General features: G+C 41.1%; 1 protein-coding gene across 1 annotated transcript in view; it reads right to left on the bottom strand.

The window, feature by feature from the left end:
* The window catches only part of parp8 (poly (ADP-ribose) polymerase family, member 8), a 370,191-nt gene that overhangs the window by 30,184 nt on the left and 315,080 nt on the right, over positions 1-24,927 (bottom strand). Inside the window, exons 16-18 of the mRNA XM_072252492.1 lie at positions 22,446-22,571; positions 5,718-5,783; positions 854-921 (exon numbers count right to left, since the gene is read on the bottom strand). Of these exons, the coding sequence (XP_072108593.1) occupies positions 854-921; positions 5,718-5,783; positions 22,446-22,571 (260 nt within the window). The remainder of the gene's footprint in view (positions 1-853; positions 922-5,717; positions 5,784-22,445; positions 22,572-24,927) is intronic.

The following is a 24,927-nucleotide window of genomic DNA, read 5'->3' as shown; positions in this document are numbered from 1 at the left end:
AGGCTGGAGGAGCAACACCTCATATTCTATCTGGGTAGCCTCCAAACGGATGGCCTGGACACTAATTTCTCTAATTTCTGGTAGTTTGTCCTGCCCCTCTCTTATTTTCAATTCCTCAATTTGGCTCCCCTCTTGTGCCTGTTTTTTTATCGTCATCTTCTTCTGGTGCCACTCCTCCTTCCCTTTCTCCTTTGGTCTACTGTCCTCTCCTACCAGATTCCTTCTTCAACCCTTTACCTCTTCCACCTGTTACCTTCCAGCTTCTCACTTCATTTCCCCCTGCCCCATCCACGCATCTTCCCCCCCCTCCCGGTTTTACCTATCAGCTGACAGGCTAGTACTCCTCCCCCTCCCTCCACCATCTTTTTCTGGCTTCTTCCCCCTTCCTTTCCTGTCCTGATGAAGGGTCTTGGCTCAAAACATTGACTTTTTATGCCTCTCCAAAGATGCTGCCCGACTTACTGTTTTCCTCCTGCATTTAGTGTGTGTTGCAGCATTTAAGAGAATTGGCACAATTGCATTGTTTTGCACTTGTTGCTGTATTCACTGTTGTTCTGATAATGACCATTTATATTGTTTATCTTGTGAGCTTCACACAGGCAAGGCTTTTCATTGCACCCTGGTGTATATGACATTAAACTAACCTGAATCTCTTAGACAGGCATATGAGTAGGCAGGGAAAAGAGCTAAACATGCCTTGTTCAGGCAAGTGGGATTATTTTGGGTTGGTATTATTTCCAGTACAGGCATCACGGGCTGAAGGGCCTTTTGCTGTGTTGAACTATTCTACGTTGTATGAACAAATCTAGTTCCTGCTCTAAAATTCCATTGTTCAATACTGATGTAAAAATACCATTGTAACAGGGGATGCGCCAGTGGATCCTGCTTGTCCATCTGTTTCTTGATTTCCAAGTACGGTGCCTATCAAGACAAACATATTAAATAGTTTTTTCCCACTGTTCGTCATGCACTTTATTTATGACCATAACCCCGTAATAAGCAAAATACAATTAGGAAATGCTTAAAGAACACAAAAAGCTCCTTGGAACATGAAGAGTTAATCTAATATTTCTGACTTCTGATGGAAATTCTTTTCTCTAAAACATTTATCCATCGCTATCCCAAAACCGGCAGACTTAATGTGCTTAGACAAGGTTTTCTGATTTTAGTTAAACTTTTATGCTTTTTTTTGAGTATCAATTATAGCAGCCTTCAGCTTATTTTTGTATAATATTATGCGATGATAATACATCAGGTCCCAAAGAGCTACAATGGTTCAATTTATTGAGTAAGCCTCAGGCATGGAGGTCAACATATTAATTCACATCTGACCATCATATATTCCTCATAATGTCACATCTACAATTCCAGCGGATTCCGGTTAATTGGGCCATCAGTTAATCAGGCAGCCACTTACCTGGGACAATTCTAAAAGAACAAAAACTAATTGAGAAAATAGCTGGGATTCCCTTCATTTATTTGGGACATGGTGCCACATAATTGGGACAGGAGACCATTGCTGAACAGGTTCTAAATAGTGTGAGTCGCTTGCACTTTTCCTGCTATTAGATACTACACCGCGCTTAGAGTGAACAGTTTTTAAAAAGAGTCAGTTGCGTGTGTTTGTGTTGAAAATGCACTGATTTCTGTCACTGATAGGTAGTTGGTGAGAAGTAGGCAGAAAGACAATTCAAAACTGTTTTGCTCACTGTGGTTTCAAGCATTCAGGATTGGAGATGCCAGAAACAGCCGGGAGTGAAAATGAAATGTTTCATAACTTCAACAAATTAGGAATTACAAAGAATTTGAAGGTATCAATAATCATCTTGAATGTTACAATGAAAATGAAGATTTGGAGGATGCAATTGTCAAAAGCATTGTATGAATGTAGTAGATTACTTGCACTAGGTGCTTGTGCTGATTTTGTTCATTTGCAGTCAATCAAAAAGAAAAAAAAGACAGTAGCATAACACTGGATGAATTCCTCCGTCAAAAACTATTAGGAACCAATACACTGTTTTTTACTACTGTAGTAGTATTGGTAGTGTCCTCATTTGTTTATTTAAATACATAAGTAGCTATTCAGTTAAATGGCAGTTTGTCTTTTTTATACTGATTTAACAATTTCCAAGAAACTTCAGCAGCCACTTAATTGGGCAAAGATATACTATTCCTGAGGTGTCCCAATTAACCCAAATACACTGTGTTTTATTATATTTAATTTGATCATGATTTTAACAGATCCTATAAAAGTGTTAAGATGAACCAATTCTCACTTGCAGTTAGAATCTACATTGGAATCTAATGAATACAGACTAAAGGTGTGATGGATGCATATTACCATACAAAAACATTAAGATACAAAGTCTCTGTGAATGGGCCATGGATTATTTGCAACACAGCACATTTAAAATATTTCTATGTTGACACTTTAAACCGGTGGACTGCCAGCACATCACACGGCTTTCCTTTCTGATTGGATCACATATGGAGTTATGCATGGGTACAGACAGAACAGCATGCCCATGATTAACAATACAGAACAGGTTGATTATTTTCAGGAAGTGCTACTCTTTCATATTGTTAAACATGGTTACTGAGCAGAAACAAATAACATAAGTAGAATTTAACACATATGTGTATTCTGAAATGACTAATACAGATACAGAAATGGATAATGGGAATATGTACACTTGGAAATAATTTAGTGAATTGGAAATAACATTCAGTTATGATGGATGAAGTCACCGCACATAAAACCGATAATTTAATCCTGAATTTGCTAAACACAAAAATTAAATGACTTGGGTTGTGTTATTATGCTAAGGACACAATTTCTATGCTGGATGTTTGAAAATCTGGACAGTAACTCCTGATTAAAGTACTCCAATACTGATGAACAGAATATAGCAAAAACAGATTTTTCAAACAAAAACATCAGGCAAGCACCTGGAAGTAAAGGTGGTATGTTAATATTTCAGGGGTAGTTTTCATCCAAATTGGCAGGTATTAAAAATTAACTGCACATGATTGGGGAAAAGGAGTGCAAAAAAAAAGAGATTAAATTAATTAGGTAGAAAATGGGAGCAGGCAAATACATAAAAATCTTAATTTTGTAAGATTCAATGTGGGAAATCACACTGTGACGGGATATGTGAAAAGCTAAAGTGAGTTGTTCGATTTATTTCTCACATTGTTTTAAAATATTATTGAGTTTTGTTCATTCTGAAACTGATCCATGTAGTATGACTTTAGGAGGAAGAGAAGAAACTGAAGCATTAAGGAAATCCAATTGGTGAACCTCAATAAAACAAGTTGTTGGATAATGTGCCAAAATGTAAACACCTGTAGCTAGTGGGTCGATGGACAATTGCCAGGGATGTTCTCCTTGTTTGCCCATGATTTTCACGCCTGCCTATTGTAAGGTATTACCGCTGGACGTACTGAGTTCAAGAGTGGTGCACAAATGGCCTGAGCTGAGGGACTGGATGTATTTCACTCCAGCCCCTCAGCTTTCAATAGGGATGAATGAGATAAGAAAAGAACCAAGTTCCTATCAACTTAATGGGATTTATCAAGCTGAATTAAAACGCTAAATTGTTGGCTTATTTTTCTTTGGTTTAGTTAATTTCTAGGAGTTAAAGTGATCATTAATGCTCATTTTGAAATAATTTAATAACTTTTTTCGAAATTAGAAACACAGAAAACCTAAAGCACAATACAGGCCTTTTGGCCCACAAAGCAGTGCTGAACATGTCCTTACCTTAGAACTACCTAGGCTTACCCATAGCCCTCTATTTCTCGAAGCTCCATGTATCCATCCATTAGTTTCTTAAAAGACCCTATCGTTTCTGCCGGTAGCCCATTCCACACATTCACCACTCTCTGCGTAAAAAAACTTACCCCTGACATCTCCTCTGTACCTACTTCCAAGCACCTTAAAACTATGCCCTTTCGTGCTAGCCATTTCAGCCCTGGGAAAAAGCCTCTGACTATCTACACGATCAATGCCTCACATTATCTTGTACACCTCTACCAGGTCACCTCTCATCCTCAAAAGTCCGAGTTCACTCAACCTATTCTCATAAGGCATGCTGCCCAATCTAGGCAACATCCTTGTAAATCTCCTCTGCACCCTTTCTATGATTTCCATTTCCTTCCTGTAGTGAGGTGACCAGAATTGAGCACAGTACTCCAAGTGGGGTCTGACTAGGGTCCTATATAGCTGCAACATTACCTCTCGGCTCTTAAACTCAATCCCACGGTTGATGAAGGTGAATGCACCGTATGCCTTCTTAACCACAGAGTCAACCTGCGTAGCAGCTTTGAGTGTCCTATGGACTCGGACCCCAAGATCCCTCTGATCCTCCACACTGCCAAGAGTTTTGCCATTAATGCTATATTCTGCCATCATATTTGACCTACCAAAATAAACCACCTCACACTTATTTGGGTTGAACTCCATCTGCCAGCTCTCAGGCAAGTTTTGCATCCTATCGATGTCCCGCTGTAACCTCTGACAACCGTCCACACTATCCACAACACCGTCAACCTTTCTGTCATCAGCAAATTTACTAACCCATCCCTCCACTTCCTCATACAGGTCATTTATAAAAATCACAAAGAGTAGGGGGTCCCAGAACAGATCCCTGATGCACACCACTGGTCACCGGCCTCCATGCAGAATATGACCCGTCTACAACCACACTTTGCCTTTTGTGGGCAAGGCAGTTTTGGATCCACAAAGCAATGTCCCCTTGGATCCCACATCTCCTTACTTTCTCAATAAACCTGGCATGGGGTACCTTGTCAAATGCCCTGCTGAAATCCATATACACTACATCTGCTGCTCTACCTTCATCAACGTGTTTAGTCATATCCTCAAAAAATTCAATCAGGCTCGTAAGGCATGACCTGCCTTTGACAAAGCCATACTGACTTCCTAATCATATTATGCCTCTTCAAATGTTCATAAATCCTGCCTCTCAGGATCTTCTCCATCAACCTACCAACCACTGAAGTAAGACTCACTGGTTTATAATTTCCTGGGCTATCCCTACTCCTTTTCCTGAATAAGGGAACAACATCCGCAACCCTCCAATCCTCCAGAACCTCTTCGTCCTCATTGATGATGCAAAGATCATTGCCAGAGGCTCAGCAATTTCCTCCCTCGCTTCCCACAGTAGCCTGGGTTACATCCCGTCTGGTCCCTTGTCTTATCCAACTTGATGCTTTCCAAAAGCTCCAGCACATTCTCTTCCTTAATATCCACATGCTGAAACCTATAGATTATTTCTAAATGTAGAAACATAGAAAATCTACAGCCCAAACACAATCTCTGATTTCACAGCTCTTAGCTGTCAAAAGGCCATTAGGATGTTTTGGATATAGGATCTAAGCGTGCATCAGCTGAGGTCTAGCTGCTCCTCGGAAGGAGAATGTGGCATCTAAGCACTGAGCTCAAATGGAATTGTAGAGCTACAAATGGTGAGTTCAGGTAAGTGTGGTGGGAGTGATTGAAAGCTCACGTGACAAAGCCACCCATTATCCTACAAATGTTGATAAATGTATTTTTTTTCCTTAGAAGAAGGGATTAACTTGAGCAGAAGGTAGTTGCTCCCTACTTTCTTATTCACTTAAAACTTAGTTTAATAAAAACAGAATTATAGTTACCTATGATTGCAGTGTAAAGCTTGTTACTAAACGTTGGTCCTTACCTGGGTCATTTCCCTGATGGATGTTATGCTGTCCAGTGCTTTAACTAACCGCTCATAATCTTTTTTCTTGTTGAAACATGGAGGAAAAAGATCACTTTAGAATTTTATAATAATTGCTGCATAATAATAAACAATTGTAATAAGCTCTACTTCTGCTTCGAACACAAAAACATCAGAGTTATATCACTGAATAAAGTTATTGAATGTATTCAAGTCATTGCTGGTCATCCAACTGATCATGAGTTCCAATCATATTCCAATCCCGGTTTCATCATGACATCTTTTCAGTCTTACCTTGGATGTTGTTATAGTTTCTGTATCAAACATTAACACTAAGTGAATTCCATAAACTCAATACACAATGAAAAGAAATCTCACCTGGATATTTCATTAAATATTTACATTCAAGCTTGCATTTATGGCTTCCCATTTGAAAGCATTACAAACGGCTAACCTCTCCCACCTAAAGATAAATTGACAACCACTGCTTCAAAATATATTCTTTTAAAGATTGTTTTCTATTTATATTTCATCATGGTGAAGCCTGGCAAATTAGGTTAGGCCTCACTAAGAAAGCCAAAGTAGAGATCAACTGCATGGTCAAAGCCTGATTCGGTGCACAAGGCCCATGCCAAACAGAAGACTACTATTAGTTTGTTCAAGAATCACTAGATTTTGGAATACCTCTAGAGGATTCGAAAATTGCAAGTGTCATTCCATCTTTCAAGAGGGGAGGGGGACAGAAAAAAGGAAATTATAGGTCAGTTAGCCTGAAGGTAGTGTAGTGGCATCCACACTGGACCTCACGGTGAGCGGTCCTGGGTTTGAATCCGGCAGCTCCTTGCACGCTTTCCATCCGTGCTGGGTTGAGCGTCGAGCTAGCAACTCAGCCTCATAAAAAAACAGACAAACGCAAAAGAAATGACATTGGCTCATTGCGCCACAAGGTGCAGAGAGGAACTAGCTAACTAACTAACCTGACTTCAGTGGTTGTGAAGATATTAGAGTCCATTATTAGGGATGAGGTTTTGGGATACTTGGAGGTACATAATAATGTAGGCCAAAGTCAGAATGGTTTTCTTAAGGGGAAATCTTGCCTGATAAATTTGTTGCAATTCTGTAAATATAACAGTGGAATTTGTTTACTTAGATGTTTGTAAGGCCTTTGACAAGGTGCCACACATGAGACTGCTTAACAAGATAAGAGCTCATGGTATTACAGGAAAGATGTGAAGATGAACAGAAGATTGACTGACTAGCGGGAAGCAGAGAGTGGGAATGCATCTTTTCTAGCTGGCTCCTGGTGATTATTGCTGTTCCATAGGCATCAGTGTTGGGACGACTCCTTTTCAAGGTATATGTCAATGATTTGGATGGCCTTGTGGTCAAGTTAAGAAAGTAGGTGAAGATAATGTTGAGGAAGCAGAGAGTCTCCAGAAGGACTTAGAGTAGAGAATGAGCAAAAAAGTGGCAGATGAAATATAGTGTAGAGAAGTGTATGGTCATGCACTTTGGTAGAAGGAAAAAGGTAGAGACTATTTTCTAAATGGGGAGAATATTCAAAAATCAGAGATGCGCAGGGATTTAGTAGTTCTTTAAAGGTTAACTTGCAGGTTGAGTAGGTAATATGGAAGGCAAATGTAATGTTAGCATTCATTTGTAGAGAGCTAGAATATAAAGCAAGAATGTAACACTGAGGCTTTATAAGGCATGGTCAGACTTTGGAGTATTGTAGCAGTTGTAGTTCTCTTATTCTATGAAAAGGCATTCTGGTATTAGAGAAGGTCCAGAGGAGGTTCACAAGAAAATGGTTCCAGGAGTTAAAGAATTATCATATGAGGAATATTTGATGGCTTGGGGCCTGCTCTCTCTGTAGTTTAGAAGAATGGGGGGGGGCATCTCATTGAAACCTATCAAATATGGAAGGCAATACACACAAGGTGCTGGAGGAACTCAGCAGGCCAGGCGGCATCTAGGGAAAAGAGTAAACAGTCGATGTTTCAGGCCGAGACAATTCATGAGTCCTTGGACTTCTAGCATCTGCAGATTTTCTCATGAATATTGAAAGACCTAGATAGAGTGGATGTGGAGAGGATGCTTCCAACAGTGGGGAAGTCTAGGACTAGAGAGGAAAACCCCAGAATGGAGAGACATCCATTTAGAACAGAGATCAGGAGGATTTTTTTTTGCAAGAAGGTATGAACTATGGAATTCATTGCTACTGTCGACTGTGGAGGTCAAATCATTGAGTATATTTAAAGCAGAGGTTGATAGGTTCTTGATTAAGTCAGGGCATCGAAGGTTAAGGACAGAAGGCAGGAAACCGGGGTTGAGAGGGATAAAAAATCAGCCATGATGGAATAGTGGAGCAGACTTGATGGGTCAATTGGCCTAAATCTGCTCCGATGTCTTATGCATGTCTTATCCTCCCTCCCGCATGGGAGGTTAGTTAAGAAAATTCAGTCGCTTGGTATACATGGAGAGGTGGTAAAATGGATTAGACATTGGCTCAATGGAAGAAGTCAGAGAGTGGTGGTAGAGAATTGCTTCTCTGAGTGGAGGCCTGTGACTAGTGGTGTGCCACAGGGATCAGTGCTGGGTCCATTGTTATTTGTCATCTATATCAATGATCTGGATGATAATGTGGTAAATTGGATCAGCAAGTTTGCTGATAATATAAAGATTGGAGGTGTAGTAGACAGTGAGGAAGGTTTTCAGAGCCTGCAGAGGGACTTGAACCAGCTGGAAAAATGGGCTGAAAAATGGCAGATGGAGTTTAATACAGACAAGTGTGAGGTATTGCACGTTGGAAGGACAAACCAACGTAGAACATACAGGGTTAATGGTAAGGCACTGAGGAGTGCAGTGCAACAGAGGGATCTGGGAATACAGATACAAAATTCCCTAAAAGTGTCGTCACAGATAGATAGGGTCGTAAAGAGAGCTTTTGGTACATTGGCCTTTACTAATCTAAGTATTGAGTATAAGAGCTGAAATGTTATGATGAGGTTGTATAAGGCATTGGTGAGGCTGAATCTGGAGTATTGTGTTCAGTTTTGGTCACCAAATTACAGGAAGGATATAAATAAGGTTGAAAGAGTGCAGAGAAGGTTTACAAGGATGTTGCCGGGACTTGAGAAACTCAGTTACAGAGAAAGGTTGAATAGGTTAGGACTTCATTCCCTGGAGCGTAGAATAATGAGGGGAGATTTGATAGAGGTATATAAAGTTATGATGGGTATAGATAGAGTGAATGCAAGCAGGCTTTTTCCACTGAGGCAAGGGGAGAAAAAAACCAGAGGACATGGGTTAAGGGTGAGGGGGGAAAAGTTTAAAGGGAACATTAGGGGGGGCTTCTTCACACAGAGAGTGGTGGGAGTATGGAATGAGCTGCCAGACGAGGTGGTAAATGCGGGTTCTTTTTTAACATTTAAGAATAAATTGGACAGATACATGGATGGAAGGTGTATGGAGGGATATGGTCCGTGTGCAGGTCAGTGGGACTAGGCAGAAAATGGTTCGGCACAGCCAAGAAGGGCCAAAGGGCCTGTTTCTGTGCTGTAGTTTCTATGGTTCTATGGTCTTATGAACTATATTGCAACGTTACTTGATCTCTACTGTAAGGACAAAACCTTCATCCCAAGAATCAACCTAGTGTATCTATGCTGCACCACCTCCAAGGCAAGTATTTCCTTCTTCATGTAAGTTTATAATGAAGATTTTTTTTTTGAGTCAGATGTAATTGTCAACTTTCTCTTCTTACTCCCGACTCCAGTTCAGGCTTATGTTACTGAAGGCAATCATCCCTGTCTTCATTCTAATCAAAGATATGTTATCCTTGATCTTTCATTTCCTTTGAAGTGCAAATAGAATGAACAAAAGAGGTTGTCTAATTCTAGAAAGAAACACTAGCTGACAGCATCAAATATAAGAAGCAGTATGGTACTTGATTCAGAGTTCACAGCCATTGTCAGGAAGGAAACATAATGATGACCTGAGACAATATCTGTTTAACTAATCCAAATATGAGCATAAATTTCTCTCAATTCTCAGTTATAATTCACTGATAATCAACATCTTATGATACAATCCATTTTATGTAACTATGTGCATATTGTGGGCCATACCTTGGCTACTAAAACATTGAATCATTACAATTGATCAAATTATATCTTGTTACCAACAAGGACTATAACAGACAGTATAAATTAAGGCATGGCCTCATAAATATCGTATCATTGATGGCTAAAAGGCCAGGCAACGAGCATTTCCAACAAAAAAGGGTCTAACCACCAACATTGGCATTATCATCACTAAGTCCCTTATCATCCATATCCTGGAAGATTCAATTATTGACCACTCTCTTCATCCAGCCACTTAAATACATTACTGCTAATGTACAGTAAGAGCAGCTCAGAGACTGGGTATGCCACAAGAAGTGATCACTAAGGACTTTCCACCATATACAAGGCACAGATCTGAATCAATGGTGGAACAATCTCCACTTGACTGGAGGAGCGCAGTTTAAACGACACTGAAGAAGCTTAGTCGTGGATGAAGTAACTCCTTTTGCATACTCCAGCCCTGCGATTTCTTCCACCAAAATGAATGAGAGTAGCAATTGTACAGGCGTACCACCAGCTCCAGATCCCTCCACTCTGCACACCATTCTACAGTATCTGGAAATGCAGCACTGTGGCAGTGCCTAAATCCTGGAATTCTGAAACATCAACTTCTAATGCAGACATAACTGCACTACAGGAGGACTTTTATCAGAAGGACTGCAGAAATTCAAGAAGGCAGCTCAATGCCTTCTCCTTAAGGGCAACTAAAGCTGAACATTGTTGGTGACTTCAGATAAAAAAAAAACTGGATTAGGGCTTAATTGTATATAATCTCGTGGGAAGTATTTTTTTGGCCACAGCTCTTCAAATTATGCTTTCAAACCTTGGGCAATTTTAGAGTTGAAGTATCATGTTGCACTTGTACAAAACAATGGTTAGAATACACTTAGAAAATTGTACACAGTTCTGGTAATGACACTACAGAAAGAATATGGTAGTAATAGAGAGAATGCAGAACAGATTCCTTAAACTGCTGCATGGAAGTGAGGTTAGATCAACGGGCTTCTTTACTGACAAAAATAGGAAACTATGATTGGTGACTACGATGGATGTTATGTTGCCTCCCAGGAGCCAGGGTCAGGGACATCTCAGATCACATCCACAGCATTTTGGAGGGGGAGGGAGAGCAGCCAGATGTCTTGGTACAAATTGGTACCAATGGCATAGGAAGGAAAAGCAAAGAGGTCCTGAAGAGAGAATTTAGACAGCCAAGTAGAAAACTGAGAAACAGGACCTCCAGGGTAATAATTTCTGGATAGCTACCTGTGCCATGTGCCAGTGAGGGTAGAAACCGGATGATTTGGCAGATCAATGTGTGGCTGAGAAGCTGGTGCAGGGGGAAGGGCTTCAAGTTCTTGGATCATTGGGATCTCAACTAGGGGAGGTATGAATTGTCCAAAAGGGATGGTTGCACCTGAACCCAAGGGGGACCAATATTCTCGCGGGCAGGTATGTTAGAGTTGTTGGGGAAGGTTTAAACTAATCTGGCATGAGGATGGGAACTGGAGCAAAGGGACTGAGGATGGGAACTGGAGCAAAGGTACTGAGGATGGGAACTGAAACAAAGGGATTCAGGATAGGACAGATGTAAAAACGCAAAGATAGTGTACAGTCAAGACTGTCAGGAAGAATAGGCAGATGATAGGGCAAATTTACAGCCAGCAGGTTGAGTATCAGAGCATTTAGAGATGCAGAATCAAAAAGGGGAGCAAATACAGTACTCAAAGTGTTATATCTTAATGCACGGAGTATAAGAAATAAGGTGGATGATCTTGTTATATTTTTGCAGATTGTCAGGTATGATGTTGGCCATCACTGAATTATGACTGAAGGATGGTTGTAGTTGGGAGCTGAAAGTCAAACATTACGCATTGTATCGGAGGGATAGGAAGGTAGATAGAGGGGGTGGCATGGCTCTGCTGTTCAAGAATGGCATCAAATCATTAGAAAGATGTGACCTAGGATTGGAAGATGTTGAATCCTTGTGGGTTGAGTTAAGAAACTGCAAGGGTAAAAGGACACTGATGGCAGTTATATACAGGTCTCCAAACAATAGCTGGAATGTGGACTACAGATTACAACAGAAATAGGAAAGGTGTGTCAAAAGGACAATGTTATAATAGTCATGGAGATTTTAACATCTCCATGACTATTAGGAAAATCAGATTGGTAATGAATGGATCTCAAGTAAGTGAATTTGTTGAATGCTTGCGAGATGGCTTTTTAGAGCAGATTGCCATTGACCTCTGAGGGGATCAGCTATATTGGATTGGGTGTAATGTAACGAGCTGTAGGTGATTAGAGAGCTTAAGGTAAAGGAACTCTTAGGAGGCAGTGATGATGATATGATTGTATTCAAATTAAAATTTGATATGGAGAAAGTAAAATCTGACATAGCAGTATTTCAGTGGAGGAAAAGAAGAGAAGTTCGCCAAAGTAAATTGGAAGGAGATGCTGGCAGGGATGACAGCAGAGCAGCAATGGCTTGAGTTTCTGGGAAAAATGAAGAAGGTGCAGGATAGATGTATTCCAAAAACAAAGAAATATTCAAATAGCAAAATAGTACAACCATGGCTGACAAGGGAAATCAAAGCTAATGTAAAAGCAAAAGAGAGGCCATACAACAAAACAAAGATTTGCTGGAAGATAGAGGATTGAGAAGCTTTTAAAAACCTACAGAAAGCAGCTAAAAGAATCACTAGGAGGGAGAAGATGAAACATGAAAGCAAGCTAGCAAACAATATCAAGGTAGATAGAACAAGCTTTATCAAGTATATAAAAAAGTAAAAGAGAGATGAGAGTCGATATAGGGCCGCCAAAAAATGAGGCCGGAGAAATAATACCAGGGGACATGGATATGGCAGATGAACTAAATGAGTATTTTGCATCAGTCTTCACTGTGGAAGACACTAGCAGTATGTCATGTTTTGAAGGGTGTGAGGGAAGAGAAGAGAGTGCAGTTACTATTACAAGGGAGAAGGTGCTTAATAAGCCAAAAAACCTAAAGGTACACAGGTCACCCAGACCAGAGGAACTGCACTCTAAGTTTCTGAAAAAGGTAGCGGTAGAGATTGTGGAGGCATTAGTAATGATCTTTCAAGAATTATTGAATTCTGTCATGGTTCCAGAGCACTGGAAAACTGCAAATGTCACTCCATTTTTTAAGAAAGGAGGGAGGTAGCAGAAAGGAAATTATAGACTAGTTAGCTTAACCTCAGTGGTTGGGAAGATGTTGGAGTCAATAGTTGAGGATGAGGTTATGGAGTACTTGCTGACACAGGACAAGATAGGACAAAGTCAGTAAGGTTTCCTTAAGGGAAAATCTTGCATGATGAATCTGCTGGAATTCTTTGAGAAGACTACGAGTAGGATAGATAAAGGGGATGTAGTGGATGTTGTATATTTGGATTTTCAGAAGGCATTTGACAAGGTGCCACACATGAGGCTGCTTACCAAGTTAAGAGCCCATGATAATCACAGGAAAGTTACTAGTGTGGTTAGGGCACTGCTTGATTGGTAGGAGGCTGCGAGTGGGAATAAAAGAATCCTTTTCTGGTTGGCTGCCAGTGACTATGGGTTGGTGTTGGGGCTGCTTCTTTTTATGCTGTCTATCAATGATTCAGATGATGAAATAGATGGCTTTGTTGCCAAGTTTGCAGATGATACGAAGATTGGTGGAGGGGCAAGTAGTGTTGTGGAAACAGGTAGGATGCAGAAAGACAGATAGATTAGGAGAATGGGCAAGAAACTGGCAAATGAAATACAATGTTAGAAAATGCATGGTCATGCACTTTGGTAGAAGAAATAAATGTTTCTAAATAGGGAGAAAATCAAAAATCTGAGATGCAAAGGGACTTGGGAGTCCTTGTGCAGAACACCCTAATGGTTAACTTGCAGTTTGAGTCGGTGCTGAGGAAGGCAATTGCAATGCTAGCATTCATTTTAAGAGGTCTAGAATATAAGAGCAGGGAAGTGACAATGAGGCTTTATAAAGCACTGGTGAGGCCTCACCTTAAGAATTGTTAAGTTTTGGGCTCCTCATCTAGGAAAAGATGTGCTGGCATTGCAGAAGGTTCAAAGAAAATTCACAAGGATGGCTCTGGGCCTGTGCTCGCTGGAATTTAGAAGGATAAAGGGGATCTTATTGAAACCTTTCAAATGTTGAAAGGCCTGGACAGAGTAGACGTGGAAAGGATGTTTCCCATGGTGAGAGAGAGGAGGACAAAAGAACACAGCCTCAGGATAGAGGGGCGTCCATTTAAAACAGAGATGCGAAGAAATTTCTTCAGCCAGAAGGTGGTGAATTTGTAGATTTTTTTTCATCACAAGCAGCCATGGAGAGCAGGCCATTGGGTGTATTTAAAGTGGATATTGATATGTTTTTGATTGGACACAGCATCAAAGGTTATGGCGAGAAGGTCAGGGAGTGGAACAAAGGATCATCGATGATTGAATGATGCAGCATACTCAATGGCCCAAATGGCCTAATTCTGCTCCTATGTCATATGGTTTTATGGTCTTTATGGAAAAAATGAACATTTATAAAGATTTTTGAGGGGGCATACATAGGCTAGATAGTCACAATTATTATCCCAAGGCAGGGGGATCTGAAAATAGAGGACACAGGTTTAAATGAGAGGCAAGTTTAAAGGAGATCAGATGGGCAAGTTCTTTTTCAAATAAGGTGTGGGTGTGGTATCTGGAAAGAATTGCAAGAAGATGAGGTGAAGGCAGATACAATTGCAATATTGTATCTGATAAGGAGCTCAATATTGTATATTGAGTATGGTATCTTGAATAGAAATATTCTAATGCATACAGATTGGTTTGAGGCAGACTGGCAGCATGATCAGAGAACCATAGAACCATAGAACATTACAGCACAGAAACAGGCCTTTTGGCCCTTTTTGGCTTTGCCGAACCATTTTTCTGCCTAGTCCCACTGACCTGCACCTGGACCATATCCATCCATACACCTCTCATCCATGTAGCTGTCCAAGTTTCTCTTACATCTTAAAACTGAGTACGCATTTATCACTTCACTGGCAGCTCATTCCACACTCCCACTACTCTCTGTGTGAAGAAGCCCCCCCTAATGTTCCATTTAAACTTTTCCCCCTTCACCCTTAACCCATGTCCTCTGGTTTTTTTCTCCCCTAGCCTCAGTGGAAAAAAACCTGCTTGCATTCACTCTATCTATAACCATCATAATTTTATATACCTCTATCAAATCTCCCCTCATTCTTCTACGCTCCAGGGAATAAAAATCCTAACCTATTCAACCTTTCTCTGTAACTCACTTTCTCAAGTCCCGGCAACATCCTTGTAAACCTTCTCTGCACTCTTTCAACCTTATTAATGTCCTTCCTGTAATTTGGTGACCAAAACTGCACACAATACTCCAAACTCGGCCTCACCAATGTCTTATACAACCTCACCATAACATTCCAACTCTATACTCAATACTTTGATTTATAAAGGCCAATGTACCAAAAGCTCTCTTTATGACCCTATCTACCTGTGACCCCACTTTTAGGGAATTTTGTATCTGTATTCCCAGATCCCTCTGTTCTACTGCACTCCTCAGTGCCTTACCATTATCTTGTATGTTCTACCTTGGTTTGTCCTTCCAAAGTGCAATACCTCACACTTGTCTGTATTAAACTCCATCTGCCATTTTTCAGCCAATTTTTCCAGCTGGTCCAAGTCCCACTGCATGCTTTGAAAACATTCCTCACTGTCCACTACACCTCCAATCTTTGTATCATCAGCAAATTTGCTAATCCATCTGATCACCATGGAAGAAATGAGCCCTGACCACTGACCAATATGGGCATCAGAAGTCTGAGAGAAGGGGTTTTCACTCGGGTCCACCGATCGAGTTGGAAGATGCAGTGGTGGATTGTGGCTTTGACCAGCAACCAATCTATATTTGGGATTGATTAGTAAGAGCAAATTAAAGGAAGGCTTGGACAAGTGCTGCAGCCATTGTCGGACTGGACAGAGTCAGAGTGGTGACCTTGAGGCTTTAGCTCTTTGAGGCTCCAGGGAAGAGAGGCTTACGTCAGAGAAAGCAAAGAAAAAGCTTTAGGTAATTTTTTTTCCTTCCCCTCTTTGTATCTGCTCAGCCAAGACAGTCGACATGTCAGGCAGTTGAACGCTCCTCTTGCGGGATGTGAGAAGGCAGGGAGACCTCCATTGTCCCTGATGTCTACAACTGTGAGAAGTGCATCCAGCTGCAGTTTCTACCACCTGTGTTAAAGAGTTGGAGCTGGAACTGGATGAAGTCCAGCTCATTCAGGGGGCTGAAGGGGTAACAGATAGGACATACAGAAGGGTAGTTATACCCAAGATGCAGGACACAGGAAACTGGGTGTCAGTCAGGAAGGGGAAAGGGATTAAGAAGCTAGTGCAGAGTATCCCTGTGGTGATCCCTCTCAACAACAGCTAGACCACTTTAGATCCTGCTGGCGGGGGGGCGCAGAGGGAAATGACCTAACAGAGGAAAGACATAGTGGTTGGGTCACTGACATTGAGTCTGCCACTGTGGTTCAGAAGGTGGTGGGGGGGGAAGAAGAGGCACACTGTGGTGACAAGGGATTCTTTAGTTAGGGGAATGGATAGGAGGTTCAGTGGATGAGAATGAGATTCCCAGGTGGCAGGTCGAGGATATCTCAGAGCGAGTCCTCAGCATTCTTAAGTGAGAGGGTGAACAGCTAGAAGTTGTGGTCCATATGGGTACCAATGACACGGGTAGAACAAGTGATGAGGGAGTTCAGGGCATTAGGTGCTCGGTTAAAGGGTAGGACCTCCAGGGTTGTGATCTCAGGATTGCTACCCGTGCCTTGTGTTAGTGAGGCCAGAACTAGGAAGATTATACAGTTTAACAACTGGCTAAGGAGTTGGAGTGGGGGTTGGGGGGGGGAGTCTTGATCATAAGCAGGCCGAAACTCCTGAAGACAGGTGGCAGATCAACTGATGATCCCACTGGTGATAGCACAGGACAGTTAACATCTTAGTCCACATGTATTTTTTAACTCTAGGAAAGGCAGATGAGTTCAGGGCAAGGATCAACACCTGGAATTATGATGTTGTAGCCATTAGTGAGCCTTGGTTGGAGAAGGGGCAGGGCTGGCAGCTCAGTATTCTGGGGTTCCATTGTTTTAAACATGACAGATCGGGAGGGATTAAAGGAGAAGGGGTGGCTTTAATAGTTAGGGAAAATGTCATAACAGTGCTCCATCAGGACAAATTGGAGAACTCGACTAGTGAGGTGTCATGGGTGGAACTGAGAAATGAAAAATGTATGACCACGTTAACAGGGCTGTATTACAGACCACCCAATTGCTCTAGGGGTTTAGACGAACACATTTGCAGGGTATAAGATTTTTGGATTTTTGGGCTGTCTTCCAGGGAAGGTGGGGTCTGTGCAGACGGGACAGTTTGCACCTGAACTGGATGGGGACTACTATCTTAGTGGGAAGGTTTGTTAATGCTGCACAGTGTGGTTTCAACTGGAGTTGCAGGCAGATGGGAACTAGAGTGACAGAACAGTTGTAGAGGCAGATATCGATAAGACCTCAAACAAAAGTAGAGAATCTAAAGTTTGAGTATGGATTGATTAGTGTCCTGAGCTGCATATATTCAATGCAAGAAGTATTCAATGCGTGACCTTGGCTTCACTAGAAGAGAGATCAAGTCAACCAGCAGGGCTGCAGCTGAGGCAGCAGAGAAAGGATCAGCATGGGTGTGGACCAAGTACGTCCAGAGGGGCAGATAGTCAGACAGTGTATACATATCTTGCAAACCCTTCAGCAGTAGCATAGACACCTGAAGAGCAGACTATCTGTTGGATGGAAGTGACCAACAACTCTGATAGAGGCAGATGCCAAGTTTTTAAACTCACCAGTGGGAGGTGGTGCTTTAGCACTGCTGGCCCACCACCTCGAGGGAGTCTTGATCATAAGCAGGCTGAAACTCCTGAAGACAGGTGGCAGATCAACTGATGATCCCACTGGTGATAGCACAGGACAGTTAACATCTTAGTCCACATGTATTTTTTAACTCTAGGAAAGGCAGATGAGTTCAGGGCAAGGATCAACACCTGGAATTATGATGTTGTAGCCATTAGTGAGCCTTGGTTGGAGAAGGGGCAGGGCTGGCAGCTCAGTATTCTGGGGTTCCATTGTTTTAAACATGACAGATCGGGAGGGATTAAAGGAGAAGGGGTGGCTTTAATAGTTAGGGAAAATGTCATAACAGTGCTCCATCAGGACAAATTGGAGAACTCGACTAGTGAGGTGTCATGGGTGGAACTGAGAAATGAAAAATGTATGACCACGATAACAGGGCTGTATTACAGACCACCCAATTGCTCTAGGGGTTTAGACAAACACATTTGTAAAGAGATCGCAGACTGTTGCACTAAACATAAGGCTGTTGTAGTAGGTGATTTTAACTTTCCATATATTCACTGGGAATCCCATGCTGTAAAAGGACTGGTGTGATAGAGTTTGACAAATGTGTTCAGGAAGGTTTCGTTCATCAGTATGTGGAAGTCCCAATGAAAGGGTGTGCCATACTGGATCAGCTATTACGGAATGAGACAGGGCAGATGACAAAAGTTTGTTTAGGGAAATACTTTGCATCTAGTGACCACAATACCATTAGGTTCAAAGTAAATATGCAAAAAGGTAGGTCTGGTCCGTAGATTGAGATCCTAAATTGGAGAAAGACCAATCTTGATGGTATTAGAAATGATCTGGCAAGTGTGGATTAGGCCAGGCAGTTTTCTGGTAAAGATATTTGGAAAGTGGGAGGCCTTCAGAAATGAAACTTTGAGAGTCCAACGTTTGTACATGCCTGTCAGAATAAAAGGTAAAGATAACAAGTGCAGATAACAGACATCGAGACCCTGGTTAAGAGAAAAAAGGAGGTAGATATCAGGTAAATGCAGGTAGGAGAAAATGAGTTGCTTATGGAGTACAAGAAATGTAAGAAAACACTTAAGAAAGAAATCAGGAAGGCTAAAAGAAGGCATGAAGTTACTCTAGCTGACTAGGTCAAAAGGATTGCAAGGGACAAAATTGGTCCTCTGGAAGACCAGTATGGTAATCCATGTGTGGAGATAAAACAGATGGAGGAGATGTTAAATGAATTCTTTGCATCTGTATTTACTCAGGAGATGGATACAGAGTCTATAGAAGTGAGGCGACACAACCTCAACTTCATGGAACCTGTACAGATTTCTGAGAAGGAGGGGTTTGCTACCCTGAGGCAAATCAGGGTGGATAAATCCCCAGAGCCTGACAAGGTGTTCCCACTAACCCTGTGGGAGGCAAGTGCAGAAATCACCAGGGCCCTAGCCGAGATATTTAAGACATCCTTAGCGACAGGCGAGGTACCAAAGCATTGGAGGATAGTCAATGTTGTTCTGCTGTTTAAAAAAAGGCTCTAAATATAAACCGGGAAATTATAGGGTGGTGAGTCTGACACCAGTTATGGGAAAGTTATTGGAAGGCATTCTACAGAACTGGACATATAACTATTTGGATAGGCATGCACTGATTAAGGATAGTCAGGATGGCTTTGTGTGTGGTAGGTCTTGTCTAATCAATCTTATTGAGTTTTTCGAAAAGTTACCAGGAAAGTGGATGAAGGAAAGGCAGTGGATTTTGTCTACATGAACTTTAGTAAGACATTTGACAAGGACCCACATGAGAGGCTGGTCAAGGAGGTTCAATTGCTCAGCATTCAGTATGGATCAGACATTAGCTTTGTGGGAGAAGCCAGAGAGTGGTAGTAAAGGGTTGCCTCTCTGACTGGAGGCCTGTGACTAGTGGTGTGCCGCAGAGATGGGTGCAGGGTCCTTTGTTGTTCGTCGACTATATCAATAGTCTGGATGATAATGTGGTTAACTGGATCAGCAAATTTGCGGATGACACCAAGATTAGGGCTGTAGTGGACAGTGAGGAAGGCTATCATGGCTTACAGAGGGATCTGCGTCAGCTAGAAAAATGGCAGATGGAATTTAATGCAGACAAGTGCAAGGTGGCGCACTTCGGTAGGACCAACCAGAGCAGGGCACCGGGGAGTGTGGTAGAACAAAGGGGTCAAGTCTATAGTTCATTGAAAGTGATATCACAGGTAGATAGAGGCGTAAAGAAAGCTTCTGGCATATTAGCCTACATAAATCAATGTGTTGAGTACAGGAAATGGAATGTTGAAGTTGTATAAGACACTGGTGAGGCCTAATTTGGAGTATTGTGTACAGATTTGGTCACTAACTACAGGAAATATGGAAACGGGGTTGGAGCTATACACAGAAAATTTACAAGGATGTTGCTGGGTCTGGAGGACCTGAGTTAAAAGGAAAATATGAATAGTTTAGGACTATATTCTTTAGAACGTAGAAAATTGAGAAGAGATTTGTAGAGGTATACAAAGTTATGAGGGGTATAGATAGGGTAAATGCAAGCAGGGTTTTTCCACTGAGGTTGGGTGGGACTGCAACCAGAGGTCATGGGTTAAGGGTGAAAGGTGAGAAATTTAAGGGGAACATGAGGGGAAACTTTCTTCACTCAGAGGGTTGAGAGGGTTTGGAATGATCTGCCAGCATAAGTGGTGCATGTGAGCTCGATTTCAATGCTTAAGAGAAGTTTGGATAGGTAAATGGATAGCAGGGAGATGGAGGGCTGTGGTTCTGGTGCAAGTTGATGGAAGTAGGCGACTTAAATGGTTTCAGCATGGACGAGATGGGCCAGAGGGCCTGTTTCTGTGCCCTATGACTCTATGTCTCAAAATGGGCAGAAGGAGCCCATATCTGTGTTTGCTGTTTCAATGATTTCACGATAATAAACTGAAACTCGACAATGGACTGCTTGGGAAACACCTTTCACAGGAAGGGTAGTAGAGTGTGGAACTATCTTCCAATATGGAAGTACGTGATAGTTCTGTTCGTACTTTTAGATATGAGATCAACAAAGTTTTGGTGAACAAAGACAAGGAACAAAGGATTGGAGAGCATTTAGCTGTTGATCAGCCTCATTGGTGGAATAATCTCAAGAGAATGAAGCTTTTCTTATTTTCCTTGCCACTCGTCATAAGGCTTTACATGTTCAAATAATCCTTCAAATGTAATTATTTTGTTCATTTCCTAATATACGCAGTGATTGCTGAGTGTTCAATTCATAATACAGAACAAGCAATCTTTATCTATATTCCTTCTCAAATCTTAGCATAATTGCAAATATATTAATTAAAATTCACTGTTCTGGTGAAAAGATTTTCAATTTAAGCCTTTCTTCATAAGCATAAGCATATTAAATCAATAATAGTCAATACTTGCTCCCTCAGAGCCTGTGCTCTTCCTAAAATAGACACAGAGATAACATTGATTATGCTGGCTGTGTTTCTCCTAATATTTAGTTTAAGGTCAAAATAATTTCATTGTACCTGAAGGAGTCTTGACTTTTCATACAAGTAATGGATTTTTAGAACCTACTAGATGGATAATATTGTATCAATCTCTCAACCCTAAACTTTTCAGATCAACATCAGGTGAATCTGTTTTATATTAAAGAAACTTTGATCAAAGTGCCATAGCCAAGAACGTTAGTTAGAAACAACATGGTCACAGAAACGGGTCTTTTTTCTCTTAAATTACTTGTGTTATATTTCATAGAACAAAATTCACTGAGAATATGACTAGGCTTAGCCAGTGTAATACCTTAGCAGAGTTTCATGTGCAGCAATTAAGCAGAAACCCGTGACTTGCTTTTGGCAATAAGTGTGTGAAAAAAAAGTTAATAAATAGTTACACAATAGAATAAAAGATCTCAAAATTTAAACAGGAATAAACATTTGTTAGTATCTTGACATAGCAAGTGTAATATTGGAACAGGAAAGTGCGGCAACATTTTCAGACTAAACAAATCGCCAATGTGATGACTATGTAGTAAGTAAATATTTCTTTATTTTGTATACAATATTCTGATGTTAATTTTCGGTGCGCGATGGTGATTGGCAGAGACCCTAAAATAGAACACTATCTAAATGCTCAGTTTAGCTTTGTGGGTATATATATATTTCATCTCAAGTATATACACTTAGTGGCCATTTTATTAGGTACACCTGTGCACCTGCTCGTTAATGCAAATACCTAATCAGCCAATCATGTGGCAGCAATTCAATGCATAAAAGCATGCAGACATTATCAAGAGGTTCAGTTGTTGTCAGATCAAACATCAGAATGGGGAAGAAATGTGATCTAAGTGACTGTGAAAATGGAATGTTTGTTGGTGCCAGACGGGATGGTTTGAGTATCTCAGAAACTGATTCTTCTGGGATTTTTGTGCCTTGTTAAAGAGAAAGGTGAGAGGAGAATGACCAGATTGTTTCAAGTTAAAACAAAGGCAACAGTAACCCAAATAACCATCCATTACAACAGTAGTGTGCCGAAGATCAATGCTAAATGCACAACATATCAAACCTTGAAGTGAATGGGCTACAACAGCATAAAACCACACCAGGCTTCACTCCTGTACCTAATAAAGTGGTCAGAGAGACAGTATGTAGATGCTTAATGAACAGGAAGATAAAATACCCTCGGGTTAAATGCCAGGCTGCGATGATCAAGTGGGTCCACCACAGATGGATATGGCTCAAAAATGACCATTTTTCTCGGAGACTCCAAAGCAGATCGGCACATCGACACCAACAAATCCACCACCTGCAATGACAGAAGGGTATCAATTGGAAAGTGTGTAACTTAAAACAGATTATGTGCATATGTATTAATAATGCCCTTCTGCAGGATCCAGATTTCATGTGTATGCAGGTACTGGGTGAAATTCACCATGGTCTAACATCACAAATACCTGACGGAAATAACTGTGGAGATCTGGAGCAGCAAACATGATGCTGGAGGAACTCAGTGGGTCAGGCAGCATCTTCAGAGGGAAATGGACAGTCAATGTTTCTGCTCAAGCCCCTTTAACTGGGAACGCTGTCCACTTCCCTCAATGGATGCTGCCGCTAAATTCCTTCAGCATCTTGTTTGATGTTCCAGATTCCAGTACCTGCAGTCTCTTGCATGCCCAATAGAAAGATTTCTTTGGTAAAATGTCACTTTGACTAAACTAATACCACATTTCCTTCTGCATCAGCTAAGTAGTTTCAAGTTACTGTTCCAAGACTTCATTGCAGAATCTAGCTTGATATCATGTGGAATGTGGGAAAACTTGCGATGTTGGCATCTGAACTAACTTTTCACCATTAAGGTACATAAAATCGGTTTATATTACATTACTTCCTAGAAAGTGAAACCTAATAGCATGAATGGCAGTGATCTTCACTACCAGATGAGTTCAACACCTTCTATGCCTGCTTTGAAAGGGAGAATATAACTACAGCTGTGAAGATCTCTGCTATACCCAGTGGCCCTGTGAACTCTGTTTCTGAGGCCAGTCAAGCTGTCTTTCAGGAGGGTGAACCCTCGCAAGATGGCAGGCCCCAATGGAGTACCAGGTAAGGCTCTGAAAACTCGTGCCAACCAACTGGTGGGAGTATTCAATGACATTTTCTACCTCTCACTGCTACAGGTAGAAGGTCCCACCTGCATCAAAAGGGCAACAATTATACCACAAAGTGTAGTGTGAGCTGCCTTAATGACTGTCATCCAGTTGCACTCACATCTACTCTGATGAAGTACTTTGAGAGGTTGGTCATGGCCGGAATCAACTCCTTCGTCAGCAAGGACCTAGACCCACTGCTATTTGCCTATTGTCACAATAGGTTTATGGCCGACACAATCTCAATGGTTCTTCACACAGTCCTAGATCACCTGGACAATACACCTATGTCAGGATTTTTTTTATTGACTATAGCTCAGCATTTGACACCATTAATCCCACAGTCCTGCTTGATAAGTTATAGAACATGGGCCTCAGTACCTTGGTCTGAAATTGTATCCTTGTCTTCCTAACCAGAAGACCACAATCTATGTGGATTTGTAATCATATTTCCTCCTTGCTGACAATCAACACTGGCACACCTAGAGATGTGTGCTTAGCCCACTGCTCTACGCACTCTATACCCATGAGTCTGTAGCTAGGTATAGCTCAAACGCCCTCTATAAATTTGTTAATGATATTACTATTGCTGTCAGAATCTCAGATGGTGACGAGAGGGTGTACAGGAGCGAGATATACCAGCTACTTGACTGGTGTGGCAGCAACAACCTTGCACTCAATGTCAGTAAGCACTGACTCTTCAGAATTTGGATAAAACAGATCTTAATTTTGAAAAGAAAAAAATTTAAATGTTAAGAAAATAGATAGATAGATAGATAGATAGAAAGAGTGGACAGCCAGCGCCTTTTCCCCAGGGCACCATTGCTCAATACAAGAGGACATGGCTTTAAGGTAAGGGGTGGGAAGTTCAAGGGGGATATCAGAGGAAGGTTTTTTACTCAGAGAGTGGTTGGTGCGTGGAATGCACTGCCTGAGTCAGTGGTGGAGGCAGATACACTAGTGAAGTTTAAGAGACTACTAGACAGGTATCTGGAGGAGTTTAAGGTGGGGGATTATATGGGAGGCAGGGTTTAAGGGTCGGCAAGACATCGCGGGCCGAAGGGCCTGTACTGTGCTGTACTGTTCTATGTTCTATAAAACTAAACATATGTTTATAGAACAAAGTCTCAGCAATCAAGCAGTATTTCAGTGCAACCTCTTGATTTTGTAATTTTTTCATAAAATATGTGTTTTTTCTGTCATTACTTAGTTTTTGTCAACACAATCAGACACAATAAAAAGCTAATTATTCCTATTTATTTAGTCTTATATAGATTCAGAGCCTTTAAATCATTGTGTCTACACCATAGGTACACATATATAATGTTAAATGTTGAATATTCACTTTTGTTCATATTTTATACTATTTCATGTGTACTCCTTTAAAAAGTCTTACAGCATGCACATTTTATCATTAGCATTAAATATACAAAATAACAATTTTGGATATAAAAACATTTTTAATTTTAAAGAGACAATTACTTTAATAAATCAACTGTTGTGGAGGAACAGACT

The sequence above is a fragment of the Mobula birostris genome, chromosome 3, assembly GCF_030028105.1.
Source record: "Mobula birostris isolate sMobBir1 chromosome 3, sMobBir1.hap1, whole genome shotgun sequence".
NCBI classification, from domain to species: Eukaryota; Metazoa; Chordata; class Chondrichthyes; order Myliobatiformes; family Myliobatidae; genus Mobula; species Mobula birostris.
The sequence above is the reverse complement of the archived record's forward strand: the minus strand, read 5'-3'. Positions and strand labels throughout refer to the sequence as shown.